Source organism: Haliotis cracherodii, unplaced genomic scaffold, assembly GCF_022045235.1.
Source record: "Haliotis cracherodii isolate W230 unplaced genomic scaffold, xgHalCrac1.p SCAF_4, whole genome shotgun sequence".
NCBI lineage: Eukaryota > Metazoa > Mollusca > Gastropoda > Lepetellida > Haliotidae > Haliotis > Haliotis cracherodii.
The window spans coordinates 57,812,750-57,834,527 of NW_027266297.1; the positions used below are offsets into that span (position 1 = coordinate 57,812,750).

Below are 21,778 nucleotides of genomic sequence, written 5' to 3' on the forward strand. Positions count from 1 at the left end.
AGTAGAGCATGTCATGTCACTGAAGAATTCTCATATGAACAGAAAATTTAATTTAAAATTAATTTTGAGGAAATAACTAAAAACAAAATTATACAATTTCTTGATTGAAATTTGATTTTTAACGCTGACTGATGATAAAACTCATTGATCAACTTATTGTTTACATGACATCAGGTTTGTCCAAACATACAAACTAATGACTACATTGGAGGTCACTGTAGCAAAATAGCATTTTTTTGTAGACTGTCATGATTAAATCAGTGGCTAGGTCATTCTCTGAAAATGTCTGAATTCCTGTTCTTCTGCCCCAGCGGTTAATAAATACTAATATATAATAAAAAATAAATATAGGTAGTAAAACAATTTTTGTTTTCAACTTTGCAACAACAAAACATGCAAGATTTCATTGATATTTGATGATTTATAACACAGTATGTTAAAAGAATGAGCACAAGACCATGTTTCCAATTTTGAGCAGAAACTTCCATTCCTGTTTTTACAGAAAAAAATAAATTTTGGGGAACTGCAATGTAGTATGTTGACCATGGTAACAAAGTATATATAAGACAAGTATTTGCTATGCTATAATCATATTTTGAAAAATATAAGAAAATTTTTTTCCAAGATCAAAATTAAGGCAATGACCATTCTCCTTGTATCCCACAATTTAATCTCTTGACTGGAAGGAATCCCATTTCTATTTCCTGCCCAATAGATGGTAAATACTTACTCCAATTTCTTTTGTATACACAGGAGCTCAATTTGATGCCACTGCTGACTGTCTGATTGGCTATCTCCTTCTCTACAGATACGCCAATGATCTTGTTGTCAAGGTTACCATCAGGTACCTTCCATTCATACCATAACACCTCAGGGGGAAATGGGAGCCAATGAATACTATCCTAGAAAGGACAAACATAAAAGAAAAGCATCTCTTGAATGACTTGAATGATTAATCATCTGTTGTATATAATGGTTGTCCATATTGTAATGTGAAGCTATGCTACAAGCAAGGTTTCGTGTTGCTATATGCCCATTTAATGGTTGTCCATATTGTAATGTGAAGCTATGTGTCTACAAGTAAGGTTCAGTGTTGCTATATGCCCATTTAATGGTTGTCCATATTGTAATGTGAAGCTATGCTACAAGCAAGGTTTCATGTTGCTATATGCCCATTTAATGGTTGTCCATATTGTAATGTGAAGCTATGTGTCTACAAGTAAGGTTCAGTGTTGCTATATGCCCATTTAATGGTTGTCCATATTGTAATGTGAAGCTATGCTACAAGCAAGGTTTCATGTTGCTATATGCCCATTTAATGCTTGTCCATATTGTAATGTGAAGCTATGCTTCTACAAGTAAGGTTTCATGTTGCAATATGCCCTTTTAATGGTGGTCCATATCGTAATGGGAAGCTATGTGTCTACAAGCAAGGTTTCATGTTGCTATATGCCCATTTAATGGTTGTCCATATTGTAATGTGAAGCTATGCTACAAGCAAGGTTCAGTGTTGCTATATGCCCTTTTAATGGTTGTCCATATTGTAATTTGAAGCTATGCTACAAGCAAGGTTTCATGTTGCTATATGCCCATTTAATGGTTGTCTATATTGTAATGTGAAGCTATGCTACAAGCAAGGTTTCATGTTGCTATATGCCCATTTAATGGTTGTCCATATTGTAATGTGAAGCTATGCTACAAGCAAGGTTTCATGTTGCTATATGCCCATTTAATGGTTGTCCATATTGTAATGTGAAGCTATGCTACAAGCAAGGTTTCATGTTGCTATATGCCCATTTAATGGTTGTCTATATTGTAATGTGAATCTATGCTACAAGCAAGGTTTCATGTTGCTATATGCCCATTTAATGGTTGTCCATATTGTAATGTGAAGCTATGTGTCTACAAGTAAGGTTCAGTGTTGCTATATGCCCATTTAATGGTTGTCCATATTGTAATGTGAAGCTATGCTACAAGCAAGGTTTCATGTTGCTATATGCCCATTTAATGGTTGTCCATATTGTAATGTGAAGCTATGCTACAAGCAAGGTTTCATGTTGCTATATGCCCATTTAATGGTTGTCTATATTGTAATGTGAAGCTATGCTACAAGTAAGGTTTCATGTTGCTATATGCCCATTTAATGGTTGTCCATATTGTAATGTGAAGCTATGCTACAAGCAAGGTTTCATGTTGCTATATGCCCATTTAATGGTTGTCCATATTGTAATGTGAAGCTATGCTACATGCAAGGTTTCATGTTGCTATATGTCCATTTAATGGTTGTCTATATTGTAATGTGAAGCTATGCTTCTACAAGTAAGGTTTCATGTTGCTATATGCCCATTTAATGGTTGTCTATATTGTAATGTGAAGCTATGCTACAAGCAAGGTTTCATGTTGCTATATGCCCATTTAATGGTTGTCCATATTGTAATGTGAAGCTATGCTTCTACAAGTAAGGTTTCATGTTGCTATATGCCCATTTAATGGTTGTCCATATTGTAATGTGAAGCTATGCTACAAGCAAGGTTTCATGTTGCTATATGCCCATTTAATGGTTGTCTATATTGTAATGTGAAGCTATGCTTCTACAAGTAATGTTTCATGTTGCTATATGCCCATTTAATGGTTGTCCATATTGTAATGTGAAGCTATGCTTCTACAAGTAAGGTTTCATGTTGCTATATGCCCATTTAATGGTTGTCCATATTGTAATGTGAAGCTATGCTACAAGTAAGGTTTCATGTTGCTATATGCCCATTTAATGGTTGTCCATATTGTAATGTGAAGCTATGCTACAAGCAAGGTTTCATGTTGCTATATGCCCATTTAATGGTTGTCCATATTGTAATGTGAAGCTATGCTACAAGCAAGGTTTCATGTTGCTATATGCCCATTTAATGCTTGTCCATATTGTAATGTGAAGCTATGCTTCTACAAGTAAGGTTTCATGTTGCTATATGCCCTTTTAATGGTGGTCCATATCGTAATGGGAAGCTATGTGTCTACAAGCAAGGTTTCATGTTGCTATATGCCCATTTAATGGTTGTCCATATTGTAATGTGAAGCTATGCTACAAGCAAGGTTCAGTGTTGCTATATGCCCTTTTAATGGTTGTCCATATTGTAATTTGAAGCTATGCTACAAGCAAGGTTTCATGTTGCTATATGCCCATTTAATGGTTGTCTATATTGTAATGTGAAGCTATGCTACAAGTAAGGTTTCATGTTGCTATATGTCCATTTAATGGTTGTCCATATTGTAATGTGAAGCTATGCTACAAGCAAGGTTTCATGTTGCTATATGCCCATTTAATGGTTGTCCATATTGTAATGTGAAGCTATGCTACAAGCAAGGTTTCATGTTGCTATATGCCCATTTAATGGTTGTCTATATTGTAATGTGAAGCTATGCTACAAGCAAGGTTTCATGTTGCTATATGCCCATTTAATGGTTGTCCATATTGTAATGTGAAGCTATGTGTCTACAAGTAAGGTTCAGTGTTGCTATATGCCCATTTAATGGTTGTCCATATTGTAATGTGAAGCTATGCTACAAGTAAGGTTCAGTGTTGCTATATGCCCATTTAATGGTTGTCCATATTGTAATGTGAAGCTATGCTACAAGCAAGGTTTCATGTTGCTATATGCCCATTTAATGGTTGTCCATATTGTAATGTGAAGCTATGCTACAAGCAAGGTTTCATGTTGCTATATGCCCATTTAATGGTTGTCTATATTGTAATGTGAAGCTATGCTACAAGTAAGGTTTCATGTTGCTATATGCCCATTTAATGGTTGTCCATATTGTAATGTGAAGCTATGCTACAAGCAAGGTTTCATGTTGCTATATGCCCATTTAATGGTTGTCCATATTGTAATGTGAAGCTATGCTACATGCAAGGTTTCATGTTGCTATATGTCCATTTAATGGTTGTCTATATTGTAATGTGAAGCTATGCTTCTACAAGTAAGGTTTCATGTTGCTATATGCCCATTTAATGGTTGTCTATATTGTAATGTGAAGCTATGCTACAAGCAAGGTTTCATGTTGCTATATGCCCATTTAATGGTTGTCCATATTGTAATGTGAAGCTATGCTTCTACAAGTAAGGTTTCATGTTGCTATATGCCCATTTAATGGTTGTCCATATTGTAATGTGAAGCTATGCTACAAGCAAGGTTTCATGTTGCTATATGCCCATTTAATGGTTGTCTATATTGTAATGTGAAGCTATGCTTCTACAAGTAATGTTTCATGTTGCTATATGCCCATTTAATGGTTGTCAATATTGTAATGTGAAGCTATGCTTCTACAAGTAAGGTTTCATGTTGCTATATGCCCATTTAATGGTTGTCCATATTGTAATGTGAAGCTATGCTACAAGTAAGGTTTCATGTTGCTATATGCCCATTTAATGGTTGTCCATATTGTAATGTGAAGCTATGCTACAAGCAAGGTTTCATGTTGCTATATGCCCATTTAATGGTTGTCCATATTGTAATGTGAAGCTATGCTACAAGCAAGGTTTCATGTTGCTATATGCCTATTTAATGGTTGTCTATATTGTAATGTGAAGCTATGCTTCTACAAGTAATGTTTCATGTTGCTATATGCCCATTTAATGGTTGTCCATATTGTAATGTGAAGCTATGCTACAAGCAAGGTTTAGTGTTGCTATATGCCCTTGTATAGCAATAGGGCAACTCTTTACTGAGAAACACTTTTCTTAATCATTTGGTTCACTAAGGTTTTCCCCCAAATCACTGGAGTGTCATTACACCACAATTCTCTGTGCAGAGTTGCGTCCCTTGGTCACACCAGAAACCTATGATCATGGGTTTGAATCCTGGTTTCACCCCAATGATGTTTCTAGGTTTGTCAGCGTGCTGTGATATAACTGGAACACTGTTCAAAACAGAGCTATAAACCCAACTCACTCACTCACTCACTCACTCAGTAATAAGCACCCAAGGTGCTTAGAAAATTGACAGAAGGGCACTTATTAGAACTATAAACAGTCTATGAAACTTTGTGCACATACTTGGCAAGATGATTGATAAATTTAGTTGTATTTCCTATTTTTGTTGTTTGTTGTGGCTTTTTTGTGTGTTTGTTTTTTAATGCCACACTCAGCAAAATTCCAGCTTCCTGACGTTCTGTAAATAATTGAGTCAGGATCAGACAATCCAGTGATTGATGTCATGATCATCGATCCACTCAATTTGGATATGATGACATGCATCAACCAAGTCAGCAAGTATGACCACCCAATCCCATTATTTGGCTCTTTATAACAACAAGCATAGTCGCCTTACATGTGTATGGTGTTCGACCAATTGTTAAACAGCAATCTTCTGTTTTCGATATGAAACGGTGCCATTAGCAGTGGCTAGGCTTTCATACGTAAATTGCGATACGATGAAATGCATCAACCAAATCAGCGAGCCCGACCACCCGATCCTGTTAGTCATCTCTTATGACAAGTATAATCCCCTTATTATGGCAAGCTACTGCTCAACAAAGACTTGAGGACATCCCATTGTGTGTCATGTCAGCACGACCTTTCATCCAACCAGTCAGAGCATTGCTTACCAGATGAGGTAAGTATATTACACATTCAAGAATGTTTGTTTGTACAGTTTTAAAATTTTTAACATATTTTTGTCAACATATTTTTAAAGCGTAGTCTGAAAGGGTTGAAACTAGTGCTGTAAAGCTCGAGAAAGCTACTTTCTAACTGGCTAATGTCAATTGTTGCTAGTCACATCATTGGTTGGTCAAAGTTCATGAAAGGTCATTCTTACATGACCCATATTGGGATGTCCTCAGATCTTTGTTTAGCAGTTGTGAGAACCATGGGATTAATTTTGATTAGATTGGATTAACTGTTATTGGCCACTGAAATAAAAAATACCTGACAGTGAATATACATGAGAAGTATAGGATAAACTTTATGCAAGTTAACCTCTGACAACAATCATAATGCTATTCTTACCAGACATTTCGAGGTGATCTTGGACCCATTGCAGTAGTACAGGGTGTAGCCTGTGACCCTCCCCTGGTGGGGGTCCTGTGACCCTGGTGGAACCCCCCAGGTGATGTACAGGGTGGAGCCTTCTGCCTCTACCACGATGTCCGAAGGGTGGGACACTTCTACAATGGAAAATAGTTTGTTTGTGACACGTTATGCAATATATTGCAACCCTTAGGTTTTCGTGACACATATTGCAATATAATTTGATCCTTAGGTTTTTGAGACACGTATTGCAAAATATTGTGATCCTCAGGTTTTTGAGACACGTATTGCAATATATTGTGATCCTTAGATTTTTGAGACACGTATTGCGATATATTGTGATCCTTAGGTTTTTGAGACATGTATTGCACTATATTGCACCTTAGGTTTGTTCTGGGGCATGGACCTATCTTTAAAGGTTTCAACATTTGTTTGAAGTTGGGAACCTTCCTAGTGTTCTAGACAGGTCAAGTGTTGCCTTGTCACTGTTGTCAGGTTGAGCAGGGTGTTCTAGACAGGTCAAGTGTTGCCCTGTCACTGTTGTCAGGTAGAGCAGGGTGTTCTAGACAGGTCAAGTGTTGCCTTGTCACTGTTGTCAGGTAGAGCAGGGTGTTCTAGACAGGTCAAGTGTTGCCCTGTCACTATTGTCAAGTAGAGCAGGGTGTTCTAGACAGGTCAAGTGTTGCCTTGTCACTGTTGTCAGGTTGAGCAGGGTGTTCTAGACAGGTCAAGTGTTGCCTTGTCACTGTTGTCAGGTTGAGCAGGGTGTTCTAGACAGGTCAAGTGTTACCCTGTCACTGTTGTCAGGTTGAGCAGGGTGTTCTAGACAGGTCAAGTGTTGCCTTGTCACTGTTGTCAGGTAGAGCAGGGTGTTCTAGACAGGTCAAGTGTTGCCCTGTCACTGTTGTCAGGTTGAGCAGGGTGTTCTAGACAGGTCAAGTGTTACCCTGTCACTGTTGTCAGGTTGAGCAGGGTGTTCTAGACAGGTCAAGTGTTGCCCTGTCACTGTTGTCAGGTTGAGCAGGGTGTTCTAGACAGGTCAAGTGTTGCCTTGTCACTGTTGTCAGGTTGAGCAGGGTGTTCTAGACAGGTCAAGTGTTGCCCTGTCACAGACACAAGACACTCACTGGCAGTCCATGCCTTCTAGGTGGAGACAAGTCTGCCTTCAGCAGCGATTGACCAAACACAAATCTTGCATCCTTTTTGCGAACAAATTGAGAATGGACTCAAATAATTTACAGTACAAGTCCTGGGAGATGCACACAGGTTTGGCTATTTGAATCATTAAAATGAATCAAAACTGTAGATTGCATGTTACAAAAACTGAGATTTCTATTCTGGTACACAATACGCACAAAAAGTTGACAGTGGTTGATTTTCTTCAACCTAACATCCAAATCCCCACCTTGTTGCCCTAAGGCTACTCAGTGGGTAAGGACATGACATCAGTAGAATTCAAGGAAACACCACCAGCCTGGGAACCCTATGATCCCTGCCTTGAAACTCCGCAACCCAAATATTTCTGTGAGTGAGCATGGTTTTAATACGCTCTTAGCAATATTCCAGCAATATCATGGCAGGGGATACCAGATATGAGCTTCACACATTGTACCCATGTTGGGAATAAAACCCGGGTCTTCAGTGTGACGAGCGAACGCTTTAACCATTAGGCTACCTGACCGCCCGAAATATTACTGTCCTCACTCAAAAATATGAGTTACCCAGGTAAATGCCAGCTTAGATCAGTTATTATTAAGCACATAGTCATGTTGTGTTCATATCGGATCAATTTTGTTCAGCAGATCAGATGATATATGAACATAGATGTTGTTTACTCACTGTTATAAGCAGGAATCACAATAGGGTTCGACTCTCCTGACATGCCGACCTGTGTTCCTCCTCTCAAAGTAATGCTATACTCCCGGTCTTTCCTGACCTGCAGGTCATAGGACGTTGCCGATCCTGCTACGTCCCTAGTTCCATTCTGTGTGACTTTCTGCTGTATTTTGTACAGAGCTATCTTCCCATAGGACTCTTCCAGGGGTATTGGCTATAGAAAATAACAGAAACTGGCTAGACAACATATTACAGTTATAGACTGCTGTTATTACAGTTGCAGACTGCTGTTATTACAGTTTATAGACAGCTGTTATTACAGTTATAGACTGCTGATGTTACAGTTATAGACTGCTGATGTTACAGATATAGACTGCTGTTATTACAGTTATAGATTGCTGTTATTATAGATATAGACCACTGTTATTACAGTTATAGACTGCTGTTATTACTGTTTATAGAATGCTGTTATTACAGTTATAGACTTCTGATGTTACAGTTATAGACTGCTGATGTTACAGATATAGACTGCTGTTATTACAGTTATAGATGGCTGTTATTATAGATATAGACCGCTGTTATTACAGTTATAGACTGCTGTTACTACAGTTATAGACTGCTGTTATTACAGATATAGACTGCTGTTATTATTTATAGACTAGCTGCTGTTATTATAGATATAGACCACTGTTATTACAGTTATAGACTGCTGTTATCACAGATATAGACAGCTGTTATTACAGTTATAGACCACTGTTATTACAGATATAGACAGCTGTTATTACAGTTATAGACTGATGTTATTTCAGATATAGACTGCTGTTATTACAGTTTATAGACTGCTTATGTTACAGTTATAGACTGCTGTTATTGCAGTTATAGACAGCTGTTAATGACAGATATAGACTGTTGTTATTACAGATATAGACTGCTGTTATTACAGTTATAGACTGCTGTTATTACAGATATAGACAGCTGTTATCACAGATATAGACTGCTGTTATTACAGATATAAACAGCTGTTATTACACGTATAGACTGCTGTTATTACAGATATAGACTGCTGTTATTACAGTTTATAGACTGCTGTTATTACAGATATAGACAGCTGTTATTACAGTTACAGACTGCTGCTGTTATAGATATAGACCGCTCTGCTACATACCTTCCAGTAGATGGTCACAGTACAGATTTGTGTCTGATTACAGTCACTGTAAACAAAGCTTCCGATCTGCGTTCCTGGAACACCACTTGGCACTGAAAGATGGAAAATACTCGTTATCATTCATACTAACATCATAGCACAGCAGCCTTCTGTCTGCACACTACTAGTGGTTACTGTCAGGAGCTTCAAGCCAGGTTGTCGATCTGCATAGGACTGAATACAAAATCAAAACCAAATCAACTGATCTAAAACCACAGACAAAACAAATGATTTTATTTTATATCTAGTTACATAACTGTTCTATTTTAAATGAATTGAAAAGAAACATCAGTTACATTAACAAACAGGTTGCCGATGGTGCCATGTGATCCTGTGCACAGAGCACAGGTCGAAAATCAGGTGAGGGTAAGCAACGTCGGTCTTTGAGAGTCCTTGGATGTGTGACCACGTTTCGTCAGCTTAACTCCTGCGAGGTTCTAGGGCTTCGGTCCTGCCCCACACTAAAGCATATGTTGGTTAGTTGGTTGGTTTGTTGTTTAACACCGCACTCAGCAATATTCTTGCTATATGACGGCGGTCTGTAAATAATCGAGTCTGGACCAGACAATCCAGTGATTGATATCATGAGCATCGATCTACGCAATTAGGATTGATGACATTTATCAACCAAGTCAGCGAGCCTGACCACCCGATCCCGTTAGTCGCCTTTTACGACAAGCATAGTCGACTTTTACGGCAAGCATGGGTTGCTGAAGACCTATTCTACCCCAGAATCTTCACAGGTCCTGAAGCACATGCAACACAAGTGGCATCTCTTTGGGCTAGTGACTTTGTTGGAATGTGCATTTGTTCACTCAGCAGTGAATGGGTACCCGGTAGAATGAGGTGGCAATGTGGTTGCTAACCTTCTAGTGCCTAACAGGCAGCTTGGGTTGTATACTCCCCAGGGAGCTGAGAATGATTCTGGAGTGCACACTGATACAGTGACCGGGGTTAAAATAGATCATGCCCCTGAGTGGTGTGGAAAGATGTGCAATAGAAATGGCCTATCATTGTTATTATTAAACTGTGACTGTCAGCAACCTTGACCTTCCATGGAGGTCTTTTCAAACAGTTTGAGATCAAACCCTAAGGTTGACATATCAAGTTTCAATGTACATGCAGTTTGAATTATAATTTGTTTGTATGTTGTTGACACAGTAATCTTCCAGGCGTATAATGGCAACCTGTTAATAATCACGTCTGGACCAGACAAACCAGTGATTGATAGTATGATATAACAACACTGACATACTACTGTCTTGATACGTTTTTTCATCACATGTTATACACAATGTATCAAGTTGATTGATTATTTTTGTTTTGTTTTGTTTGCTTGTTGTTTAACCCCGCACATAGCAATAATCCCGCTATAGTCTGGACCAGACAATCCAGTGACAGACATTATGAGCATCAATCTATGCAACTGGGATATGATGACATGCATCAACCAAGTCAGTGACCCGATCCCCTTAGTGGTCTCATAGGACAATCACAGTTGCTTTTTACTGCAAGCAAGGGTTGAAGACCTATTCTACCCCGGATCTTCATGGGTCGATAGATTATTTAAGGAATAGTACATATATGAACTGACCATTTTAAAAAACAACATTTAATTACCATGTTATATTCACGTTGAGCTTAGAAGAAAGCCATACTTGATAATCTGAGAAAGAGGCTGAAATTCTTTCCTATCTTCATTAATTTTTAAATCATAATTCATCTTACTCAGGCTGAAAAAAAAAGAATTGGTTCTCAGGCAAAAGCTTTTGAAAATATTGTGCGGGCTGCTTTTTTGTGTGATTTTTTTTTGGGGGGGGGTTGTGTACAAACTAGTAAGAATCCAAATCCATATATGGCTGTGTATAAGGCGAGTTTTCATAACTAGAATTAGGAGGCTTTCAAAGGGGGGATGGGGTCGTCTTATACACAGGGTTGAAGAGGTTTTTCTTATGTTTTTTTCCCCAACACAAACACATTACTGTGAGCACGTAACACCGGAAATACGATGTCAGCAAATCCGTGCAGAAGTACGCAAATACGTCATGTACTTACACTGTCTGGTTGTTAAAAGAGTTCATAATATTTCTAGATTTATATTTGTAATCTACTTTATCAATTTTAATCAACATTTCCTTCAATATTGTTTCAATTCATTTCGGAGAAATCATATGTGAAGTGATCGAAAGATCACACAACTCACTGTTTTTTACAGCAACATTGGTCATATTACCGCTACTGACGAAGTTTTCGCAATCGCAGCCGCAGAAGCTTCGATGGTGATTGGACAAATTCTTCCATAAGAAAAAATATCTGGCAATAGCGATCACCTGAACCAAAGTGCTAATTTATTTCACATGTATATAGTAAAGCTGGAACAAACATGATATTGGAATAAATTATTCCTGATAAAATACTAGTTTCAGATACAATTCTTCCGCTCATTGTATTAAAATTCTTGAAAGTTATATTATTGGGTAATTTTTTACGGATTCACCAGTAGATTCTGAGAAACGTGTGTACAACTGATTGTTACTTCTGGCTTAGTTTACGAGACAAGACGCACAGTAATCTCAAACTCAGCATATAGTCTATGAGCCAAGACCGAAAATTTCACTTATTGGTACCACTCAGAGTGGCAAATTCTAGTTGCAATGTTTCACATGCTATATATGTCTAGTTTATGTTTTGATATGATAACCATCGCAGATTGGTAGCTTAATAGTAGTTTTAACCCATTATATCAGCATACCCTAGGAAAAACAGCCATAAATTCGTATTTTGTTAATGTAATATACTCTGACAATAAAACTTGTACATACGGAATAAAAACATCATAGAGAACATGGTTAATCTCTTGGGCACACAATCAGAACACTAGTAGCTTTGAAAATTGCCTTGAAAGTTGAATTATATGTGTCCATAGTTGAGTAACTGGGCCTAATCACCGTCAAGCTCTTCATCAGAGTCTGACAAATCTGAAAGCTCCAACTGTGGGTCATCCTCCTTGGCTTGGTTGGTGCAAAGGTTTGTAGCTTACACATGTCTGTGCACCTCAAGCCATTGGTGAGGCAAAAACAATCTGGCAGTTTGCTTAAGCGGACACATTTGCAGGAGAGCAACTGGAGAACGGCATCTGGTTCAGGTGAGCCACGCATCCACTGAATTGTCAGCTTGCCGTCCTCTTCTGTTTGTCCAACCACACTCCTTCGGCCTTGGGACAATGGGCTGGGTCTGCAGACATCTCCGCCCGATGGCAGCCTGGTAGTTGGCACGGAGAGCATGCATGAACAGGCAGTCTTCACAAGGTGGCAAGGTGGCAGTTGGCTTGACTCCACCTCCCCTCGTCTGGCACAGAAGAGTTGGTGTCTGAGTCTGTTCACATCGGTCATCTGGGCAGAAGGCAAGTACATTTGGCAGGTGATCTTCTGCAGCCCCTGGAACAATTCCGTTGATACCTCCCATCAATTACCAAGTTCACTGAAGGCCTCCTGGTAGGTCTTGTCTGACTTTATCCTCTTCAACGTTGCCATCTTCCCCCGGCCAGCAAAGGCACTGACTGTATCACAGCCCGTGAACGCGTGCATGCTGACGAGCGCATTACAGACATCATCTCCCAGTGCCTGATGTAGCTTCCGGATGTTTATGTACATTGCGCGGCTCTTCTGACACAGAAGGCGGGTGTCGGCTTCTTCTTGAGAAGACTTCAGCTCTCCAGCCTCCTCCCACTCTTCTTTGGTCATCTTATAGCAGATGTCTTCGCAGGTAACATACAGTACCTTGTTTCTCGAGTTTCTCTCTTTGTCTTGCTTTCTTCCATTTTTCCACCCGGAACTTGATCAGTCTTGTCTTGTTAGACGAGCTGCTCAGTAACTTTCTCCATTGCTGAATATTGTGACCAGGTGCATTGTTTCTGAATTGGATTGCTGTGTCTGACCTCCTGTTACATCGTTCTGCGTCTTTAATGGACGTCTCCTTGTACACGTCAAAGACGACATCGATGCGTTGGCTCTTCTTGCCTTCATGCAGAACAAGGGACAAGGCTGATTCTGCCAGCTGTTCGAAGGTTTTCTCATTACCGTTCCACTTTTGGATGAAGCTCATTCCATCTATTACAGTTGCGGATGGATCTGTGAAAGGCTGCTTTGTTCGTCTTGCGGAGGGACCCATCTCCGTTGGCGAGGGCCCATGGCAGAGGCCCCAGAGGATGAGCAAGTACCACACTCATGTGCAGTTTTCGACTCTCAGCTACAAGGATCATCTGACCAAATAATTTCCTGTCAGCTTTCAGGACCACTTCTTTGGCACGGCCTTTGCTGCGGGACTTCTTTCTGATGTCTTCGAAAGTTTTCAGATTCTTCTTTTGCATCCTGTCGTGGAACTGATGGGTCAGATGCTTCTAAGCGTTCTTGCTTGAAGGTCTGGTATGCATCTTCTCCTATCTTGTGAGCCCTGAGAAGGTCTTTGGACACTTCTTCCAGCGCAGCAGTAGCAGTCGACAGACTGACAAGCTCTCCTTGGTCAGTGTTGAAAGGATTGAACCAGCTCGCCTCCATTAACTGAACGAGGGATTGGATATGAGCTTCGTCTCGTCTGATCCTAGGGAGTTGCAGATCAGGATGACTCAGGCAGTCGTGTTGCCCTATATGGACCATACCCCTCAGCTGCTTCGGGTAGGTGCTCCGGTACTCTGATGTCAGGGAGTGTCTTGCAACCGCGCCAGGTTTCAGACTGAAACCTTTGGTGCCTCCAGGTGTCTGTGTGTCCTTGTTGATGGTCTCCTCAATCGTCTGATCAACAGGCATCCGCCCGAAGGAGTTTTGATGACCAATCTGGACTGAAAAGCCGCCCTGCATGAAGTGCTTGTTGACTTCAGGGTGTTTGATGGGCAGCCGAGACATGGTGGCATAGTTGTAGGTCAGGAAGCGGGCATAGTTGAGCTTGTCACAGGAGAAGCACCAGGGAATCATCTGTCGGATGGCTGCCAAATGAAGCATCCAGTCACCCTCTCGAGAAGATCGAATGAGGCCCAGCATGATTTTGAACATGTCTACATAAGACATCCAGAAGGCTGTGTTCTCTGAGGGAGATCAGTTAAGATTGGAACAGCTCCAAGATCCTCCAGCAGGAGTGGTCTTCAAGTAGGTTCAGAAGTGAAGCTTGGCATCGGAAGTCGACAATCCTCTGCAGGGTTTCGTCTAGGTGGTGAGGATCGTGGAAGAAAGCCTTTCCATGCAAGCGTGGGAGAAAGCCTTTCCATGCAAGCCTCATCAGTGCTTCATACACAAGCTTGTGTAGTCTAACTCCCCGGTTGTACCTGCGCCCTTCCATGACACCAGCTATCGATCCGTCTACAATCACCCAATTCAACACACAGATCTCTGAGCCCTGCATCTTGAAATCTCTTCCCTATGATGGAGAGGAGGTTGTAGATTGTGTGGAAGACCCCCATCCTGATGATTATGTTCTTGAACTTCTTGTGTTTCCACACTATCTCCGCAGCCTTGGCACAGAGTGCTTGGTCGAACACACACACAATCTCATTCAGCTGCAGGACTTGCATGATGCGAAGAGTTTGCGCCAGCACTTCATTCACAGTGGACATGTTTGTTGCAGGAGCATTGATGTTGGGCAGGTAGGATGTTGAATCAGAGGGGCAGCGCTGATGTTCCTCTTCTTGGACTTCTTGTTGACTTCAGGCAGGGTACCCTGTGGCATTGGCCCAGCCAATGAAGACAACAATAATGTATTTGCCATTTTTTATTCATTGCAAAATTCCTACAGCCTTTCTTACACTGATTTAGATCAATTCCAGCTGCTATCCGAAATAAAACTAGTTTGTGTCTTATGTTTAAGAACTTACGCTATAGTGCAAAGTGTGAAATCCGAGGTATGTGGAAATGTAGTAATAAGCTACTTCTGCGGAAAGGTTATCATATCATTTTGCACTTGTATTGACCCTATATACATGTATGTACCACTTAGGTTTTGCCACCCCAGGTGGTACCGATATGTGCTCTGGCCCATGGACTAATATAAAACAATGCCAATCAGAACAGGAAATGCAATTTAATCGGTAAATCTTCATGTCTGGTGATGTTTTATCTCAAATTTCAAATTTGTCAGGCCAAGTTTAATTCTTATAATCTGTTCGTTTTCCTAAATTTGCTGAAGGGATACGATGTATTTTTTTTCTACGGAAGACAAACAAGTCTTTATTGCAAATGTAGGGACTTTGTATGCACTGGTGAGGTGCTTCATTCCGATTCGCTTTATAGACGGGGTATATAAATTAGCATTTCCCGCTTATTTTACGAGACAAATACACATGTAATTGTAAATCTTAACCTCTGCGTATAAATTTTGCTCGCATACAGTACACAAATACCATTGAATTTGTAAATCATCATGTCTGGTGATGTTTTATCGCAAATATAATGTTTTCATTGACCAAATTTGGCATTTCACTTTTGGGGTCGTGTATTCGAGACGTGGAATATTTAAGCATTTTTTTTTTTTTGAAAATGGAAATAAAAACAAAACGTGTGGCAGACTATGTGATGATGCATATCTTTTTTTTAGCCTTAAAATAATAAGACTGTCACTGTATGTAAAAGGATTAGGATCAAAATGATTTATTGGTATAAAGTAAGCACTGACCGTCTTCCAGTGTTTCTATTTCTATGGAGGTCCAGTCACTGTAAAATCCTTCAGTTTCATTAGATTGATATTGTAACGGGATACACGACACTTGCAGCTTGTATCTCCTGGCAGGATGTAGGTCACACACAGTTACCTCCCTTTTAATGGTGTTGAACTGAAAATACACAGCATATTAGAGTTCAGTAATGTGGCATGTTTCTGACAAGTAGGCCTTATGGTCAATCATGAGTCATGATTTGCAGAAGAACATTATTGTACACATACCCTGATAATATCAATCAAAATAGCGATACTACTCATGTATCCTGATCATATCAGTCAAAATAGCAATCCTACTCACGTATCCTGATAATATCAGTAAAAATAGCAATCCTACTCACGTATCCTGATAATATCAGTAAAAATAGCAATCCTACTCACGTATCCTGATAATATCAGTGAAAATAGCAATCCTACTCACGTATCCTGATAATATCAGTAAAAATAGCAATCCTACTCACGTATCCTGATAATATCAGTAAAAATAGCAATCCTACTCACGTATCCTGATAATATCAGTAAAAATAGCAATAGTACCAACGTATCCGGATAATATCAGTCAAAATAGCAATGATTAATAGTACCAACATATCAGTCAAAATAGCAATACTACCCATGTATCAAATAATATCCGTCAAAATAGCAATACTACATACATATCATAATATCAGTCAAAAACAAGCACATATCCACCACTTTAGTCAAACAGATCAAACATATTTGCTTTCAATGTGCGGAATAAGAGTTATGACCCTTCGATCTCCCGTGATTCTGTTTCCTGAACATCAGTACATATTGCAGTATAGTTCCTGGCAATATTCATCCTGAATACGTATATATTTACTATTAAGTGATAATCAAGGTTAGCCATTGCCACCAAAACCAGTGATGTTGCATAAATCAAGCATTTTTCCAAACAAGCTATGGACAAGTCAAACACAGTGTCTACTCCTTGTAATGATCAACCAGATGGTGTCTACTTCTGGTAATGATCAAACACACAGTATCTACTCCTGGTAATGATCAACCAAATGGTGTCTACTCCTGGTAATGATCAAACACACAGTATCTACTCCTAGTAATGATCAACCAGATGGTGTCTACTCCTGGAAATGATCAACCACACAGTATCTACTCCTGGTAATGATCAAACACACAGTGTCTACTCCTGGTAATGATCAACCAAATGCTGTCTACTTTTGGTAATGATCAAACACAGTGTCTACTCCTGGTAATGATCAACTACATGGTGTCTACTCCTGGTAATGATCAAACACACAGTGTCTACTCCGGGTAATGATCAAACACATAGTGTCTACTCCTGGTAATGATCAAACACTCAGCGTCTACTCCTGGTAATGATCAAACACACAGTGTCTACTCCTGGTAATGATCAAACACACAGTGTCTACTCCATGTAATGATCAAACACTCAGCGTCTACTCCGGGTAATGATCAAACACTCAGCGTCTACTCCTGGTAATGATCAAACACACAGTGTCTACTCCTGGTAATGATCAAACACTCAGCGTCTACTCCTGGTAATGATCAAACACACAGTGTCTACTCCTGGTTATGATCAAACACACAGTGTCTACTCCGGGTAATGATCAAACACACAGTGTCTACTCCTGGTAATGATCAAACACTCAGCGTCTACTCCGGGTAATGATCAAACACACAGTGTCTACTCCGGGTAATGATCAAGCACTCAGTGTCTACTCCTGGTAATGATAAAACACACAGTGTCTACTCCTGGTAATGACCAAACACTCAGTGTCTACTCCTGGTAATGATCAAACACTCAGTGTCTACTCCGGGTAATGATCAAACACATGGTGTCTTCCCCTGATACTGATTAAACCTAAGTTCTAGTAGCATGTGCACTGTGTACATCATGACCCTACTGGAGCTAATGGATAGCCCTGTCAAATGTGGGGTAGTGTGTTACAGGTGGGTCAGCAGGTTTACCTTTAAGACAGAACCCTGTTCCTGCAGGACGTGCACTGTGTACATCATGAACCTACTGGAGCTAATGGATATCCCTGTCAAATGTGGAGTAGTGTGTTACAGGTGGGTCAGCAGGTTTACCTTTAAGATGTAGTCCTGTTCCTGCAGGACGTGCACTGTGTACATAATATTCCTTCTGTACTGTGTATGGTTCCACCGGAGATACAAACACGTGCTGGTCATATTCTCTACAGTCAATGATTGGACAGGAGCTGGTTCCACTGTAAACACAGATGCAAAGCTGAGTTGCAGATTTTTATCATGGTAGAATAATTAAATTTTCTTTGTGTTCATTGAAATTCCTGCATTCTGATTAGCTGAATTGGTCACGTGCTATTGCATTCATTTCTCAATGAATGTAAAAAATTAAGCCACGCCCACCAAGGCGCACTACTTTTATTACTGCGGAATGTCGGGGAATCCCAATATAACGGCCGAGGGAATTCCCTTTCTGCTCACGGGTATCGTCATGTACAGGACATTTAGCGACTTTCATGCATATGCATTGTCCAAACTACTTAACTATTTAAAACAAACATGGGTACCAGGTGTCCATTTAAGATGAACATGGGTACAAGGTGTCCATTTAAGACAAACATGGGGTGTTACATGTATATTTACTATATATGTCTATTTAGTCGTAGAATCATATGCAGTGCTCCAGACAAACAACATCCAGACATTTTCATGATTTTACCGACTTTTGATTAAACATTCTTCTGATTTATTGCCAAATTTGAAAAATATCATCCAGATGTTTTAATGAAACTCTGACATACCGTGTCAGTAATCGTGGTCAATGTATATAAGCAATATAGACTTTGTAGGGAGTGCTCATGAGGATCTCTAACAAGAATAGTCTAGAAGTTGCTCTGGGGGCACAAATAGGGCAGGACACTTAATACAGCAAATACGGTATATCTTACCTAGTGTTGAAATGTCCACTGTTGTATAGTTGGATAGAGCTTCATCAATTACTTTTACAAATCTGTCATTGTCATATCTTGTAACATTGATTCTCATGAAGTATGTTTCAGGTTTGTAAGAATCCTCAGCATCGTTTTCCTTCCAGCTGCATGACGTCATCGTCTGGTGGGGGCAGACGTATAAAGAGTCATTACTGAAAGTAGACGATGCTTGATTCATTGATGTATCACATATGTATACCTGCTGATATATATACCACTACCCATGTATTCATTGATGTATCACATATGTATACCTGCTGATATATATACCACTACCCATGTATTCATTGATGTATCACATATGTATACCTGCTGATATACAATACCACTACCCATGTATTCATTGATGTATCACATATGTATACCTGCTGATATACAATACCACTACCCATGTATTCATTGATGTATCACATATGTATACCTGCCGACATATATACCACTACCCAGGGGTCCGGAAAATTTAAAATCCCAATCGGACATTTTCATTTATGCCACGCCCCCTTCAAACAGCGTGTTTTAGTACGACTTTTTACACACAAATTACAAGTTGTTACGTATTCATAATATGATGAATTATGAATTGTTTCAATTTAAATTGTTTAATTCACAGGACAATTAATAACAAATAATATCATTTTAGATATACATGGAAAACATACGTTTGTTTCTGTTATAATAACGATCTGTCAACGTTGTGAACGGTCTAATTAATATTCATGAGTCTGCTCAAGTGTACGCGTTGTAACATTTGGATCGAGATTATTATCCCATATTTGGTTATCACGTGACCTCACGGGAAAAGTTTTTTTTAAAAACTAAAGATTATTTAAAAACAAGACAGATAATATAATCATAAATCCTAAACTATCGTTGATAGCAATAGTTATTTGAATATTTTTTCATCTGTACTTAATTATTGACCATAAAAAATTTGATATCGATCGTCACAGAAAGCAAAATGGCGGTCAATCAAGATGCAATATACGACTAGCTACTGAAAACAATAAAATCTGCAAATCCTCATTGTATGTCAACCAAGTGAAAGTCGTTAGCCACGACTTACAAAATGATCATTCAGACTTTGAGGGTTTGGCAGATCCGCTCGACTGATCTGCATCGGTCGACTGGCTGTCGTCACGCTTTCGCTTCTTGATTGAGGTTACGTATCGTAGCATTGTGAGGATAATGAGGTAAATCGATGATGCAAGGTATTTATGTACAGTTGTAAACACATTTTACTCAAATTAACAAGATGTTCTCAGTAATAAATCCTCGATTAATCAGTGTCAACTCAGTTTATTGCCTATTACAGTGATTGACCGATTGGACTATCATTCTAGGTACGATGTATTTACAGCAATCAAAACAAACAAAGCTTGTCAGTGTAGATAATCTTCATTGTGTTACAACTGCAGACAGAAATTGCTCAGTCCTAACTGTCGATCATGTCCGGTCAAATTTAAGCATGTCCGGACAATACTTTTTAAAATGTCCGGACAGAAAAATTTAAATGTCCGGTAAGCAATATTTTAAACCGGACATTTGAGATTCCCAAACGGACATGTCCGGCGCATATGACGGTTTCCGGACCCCTGCCACTACCCATGTATTCATTGATGTATCACATATGTATACCTGCTGATATACAATACCACTACCCATGTATTCATTGATGTATCACATATGTATACCTGCTGATATATATACCACTACCCATGTATTCATTGATGTATCACATATGTATACCTGCTGATATACAATACCACTACCCATGTATTCATTGATGTATCACATATGTATACCTGCTGATATACAATACCACTACCCATGTATTCATTGATGTATCACATATGTATACCTGCCGACATATATACCACTACCCATGTATTCATTGATGTATCACATATGTATACCTGCCGACATATATACCACTACCCATGTATTCATTGATGTATCACATATGTATACCTGCCGACATATATACCACTACCCATGTATTCATTGATGTATCACATATGTATACCTGCCGACATATATACCACTACCCATGTATTCATTGATGTATCACATATGTATACCTGCCGACATATATACCACTACCCATGTATTCATTGATGTATCACATATGTATACCTGCCGACATATATACCACTACCCATGTATTCATTGATGTATCATATATGTATACCTGCCGACATATATACCACTACCCATGTATTCATTGATGTATCACATATGTATACCTGCCGACATATATACCACTACCCATGTATTCATTGATGTATCACATATGTATACATGCTGATATACAATACCACTACCCATGTATTCATTGATGTATCACATATGTATACCTGCCGACATATATACCACTACCCATGTATTCATTGATGTATCACATATGTATACCTGCCGATATACAATACCACTACCCATGTATTCATTGATGTATCACATATGTATACCTGCTGATATACAATACCACTACCCATGTATTCATTGATGTATCACATATGTATACCTGCCGACATATATACCACTACCCATGTATTTATTGATGTATCACATATGTATACCTGCCGACATATATACCACTACCCATGTATTCATTGATGTATCACATATGTATACCTGCCGACATATATACCACTACCCATGTATTCATTGATGTATCACATATGTATACCTGCCGACATATATACCACTACCCATGTATTCATTGATGTATCACATATGTATACCTGCCGACATATATACCACTACCCATGTATTCATTGATGTATCACATATGTATACCTGCCGACATATATATACCACTACCCATGTATTCATTGATGTATCACATATGTATACCTGCCGACATATATACCACTACCCATGTATTCATTGATGTATCACATATGTATACCTGCCGACATATATACCACTACCCATGTATTCATTGATGTATCACATATGTATACCTGCCGACATATATACCACTACCCATGTATTCATTGATGTATCATATATGTACACCTGCCGACATATATACCA

At 39.2% G+C, this 21,778-nt stretch overlaps 1 protein-coding gene across 1 annotated transcript in view; it reads right to left on the minus strand.

Moving 5' to 3' along the window:
- The window catches only part of LOC139480265 (leukemia inhibitory factor receptor-like), a 70,309-nt gene that overhangs the window by 15,981 nt on the left and 32,550 nt on the right, over window positions 1–21,778 (minus strand). Inside the window, exons 5-11 of the mRNA XM_071263318.1 lie at window positions 18,701–18,894; window positions 17,856–17,995; window positions 15,723–15,879; window positions 9,024–9,115; window positions 7,862–8,072; window positions 6,002–6,159; window positions 731–902 (exon numbers count right to left, since the gene is read on the minus strand). Of these exons, the coding sequence (XP_071119419.1) occupies window positions 731–902; window positions 6,002–6,159; window positions 7,862–8,072; window positions 9,024–9,115; window positions 15,723–15,879; window positions 17,856–17,995; window positions 18,701–18,894 (1,124 nt within the window). The remainder of the gene's footprint in view (window positions 1–730; window positions 903–6,001; window positions 6,160–7,861; window positions 8,073–9,023; window positions 9,116–15,722; window positions 15,880–17,855; window positions 17,996–18,700; window positions 18,895–21,778) is intronic.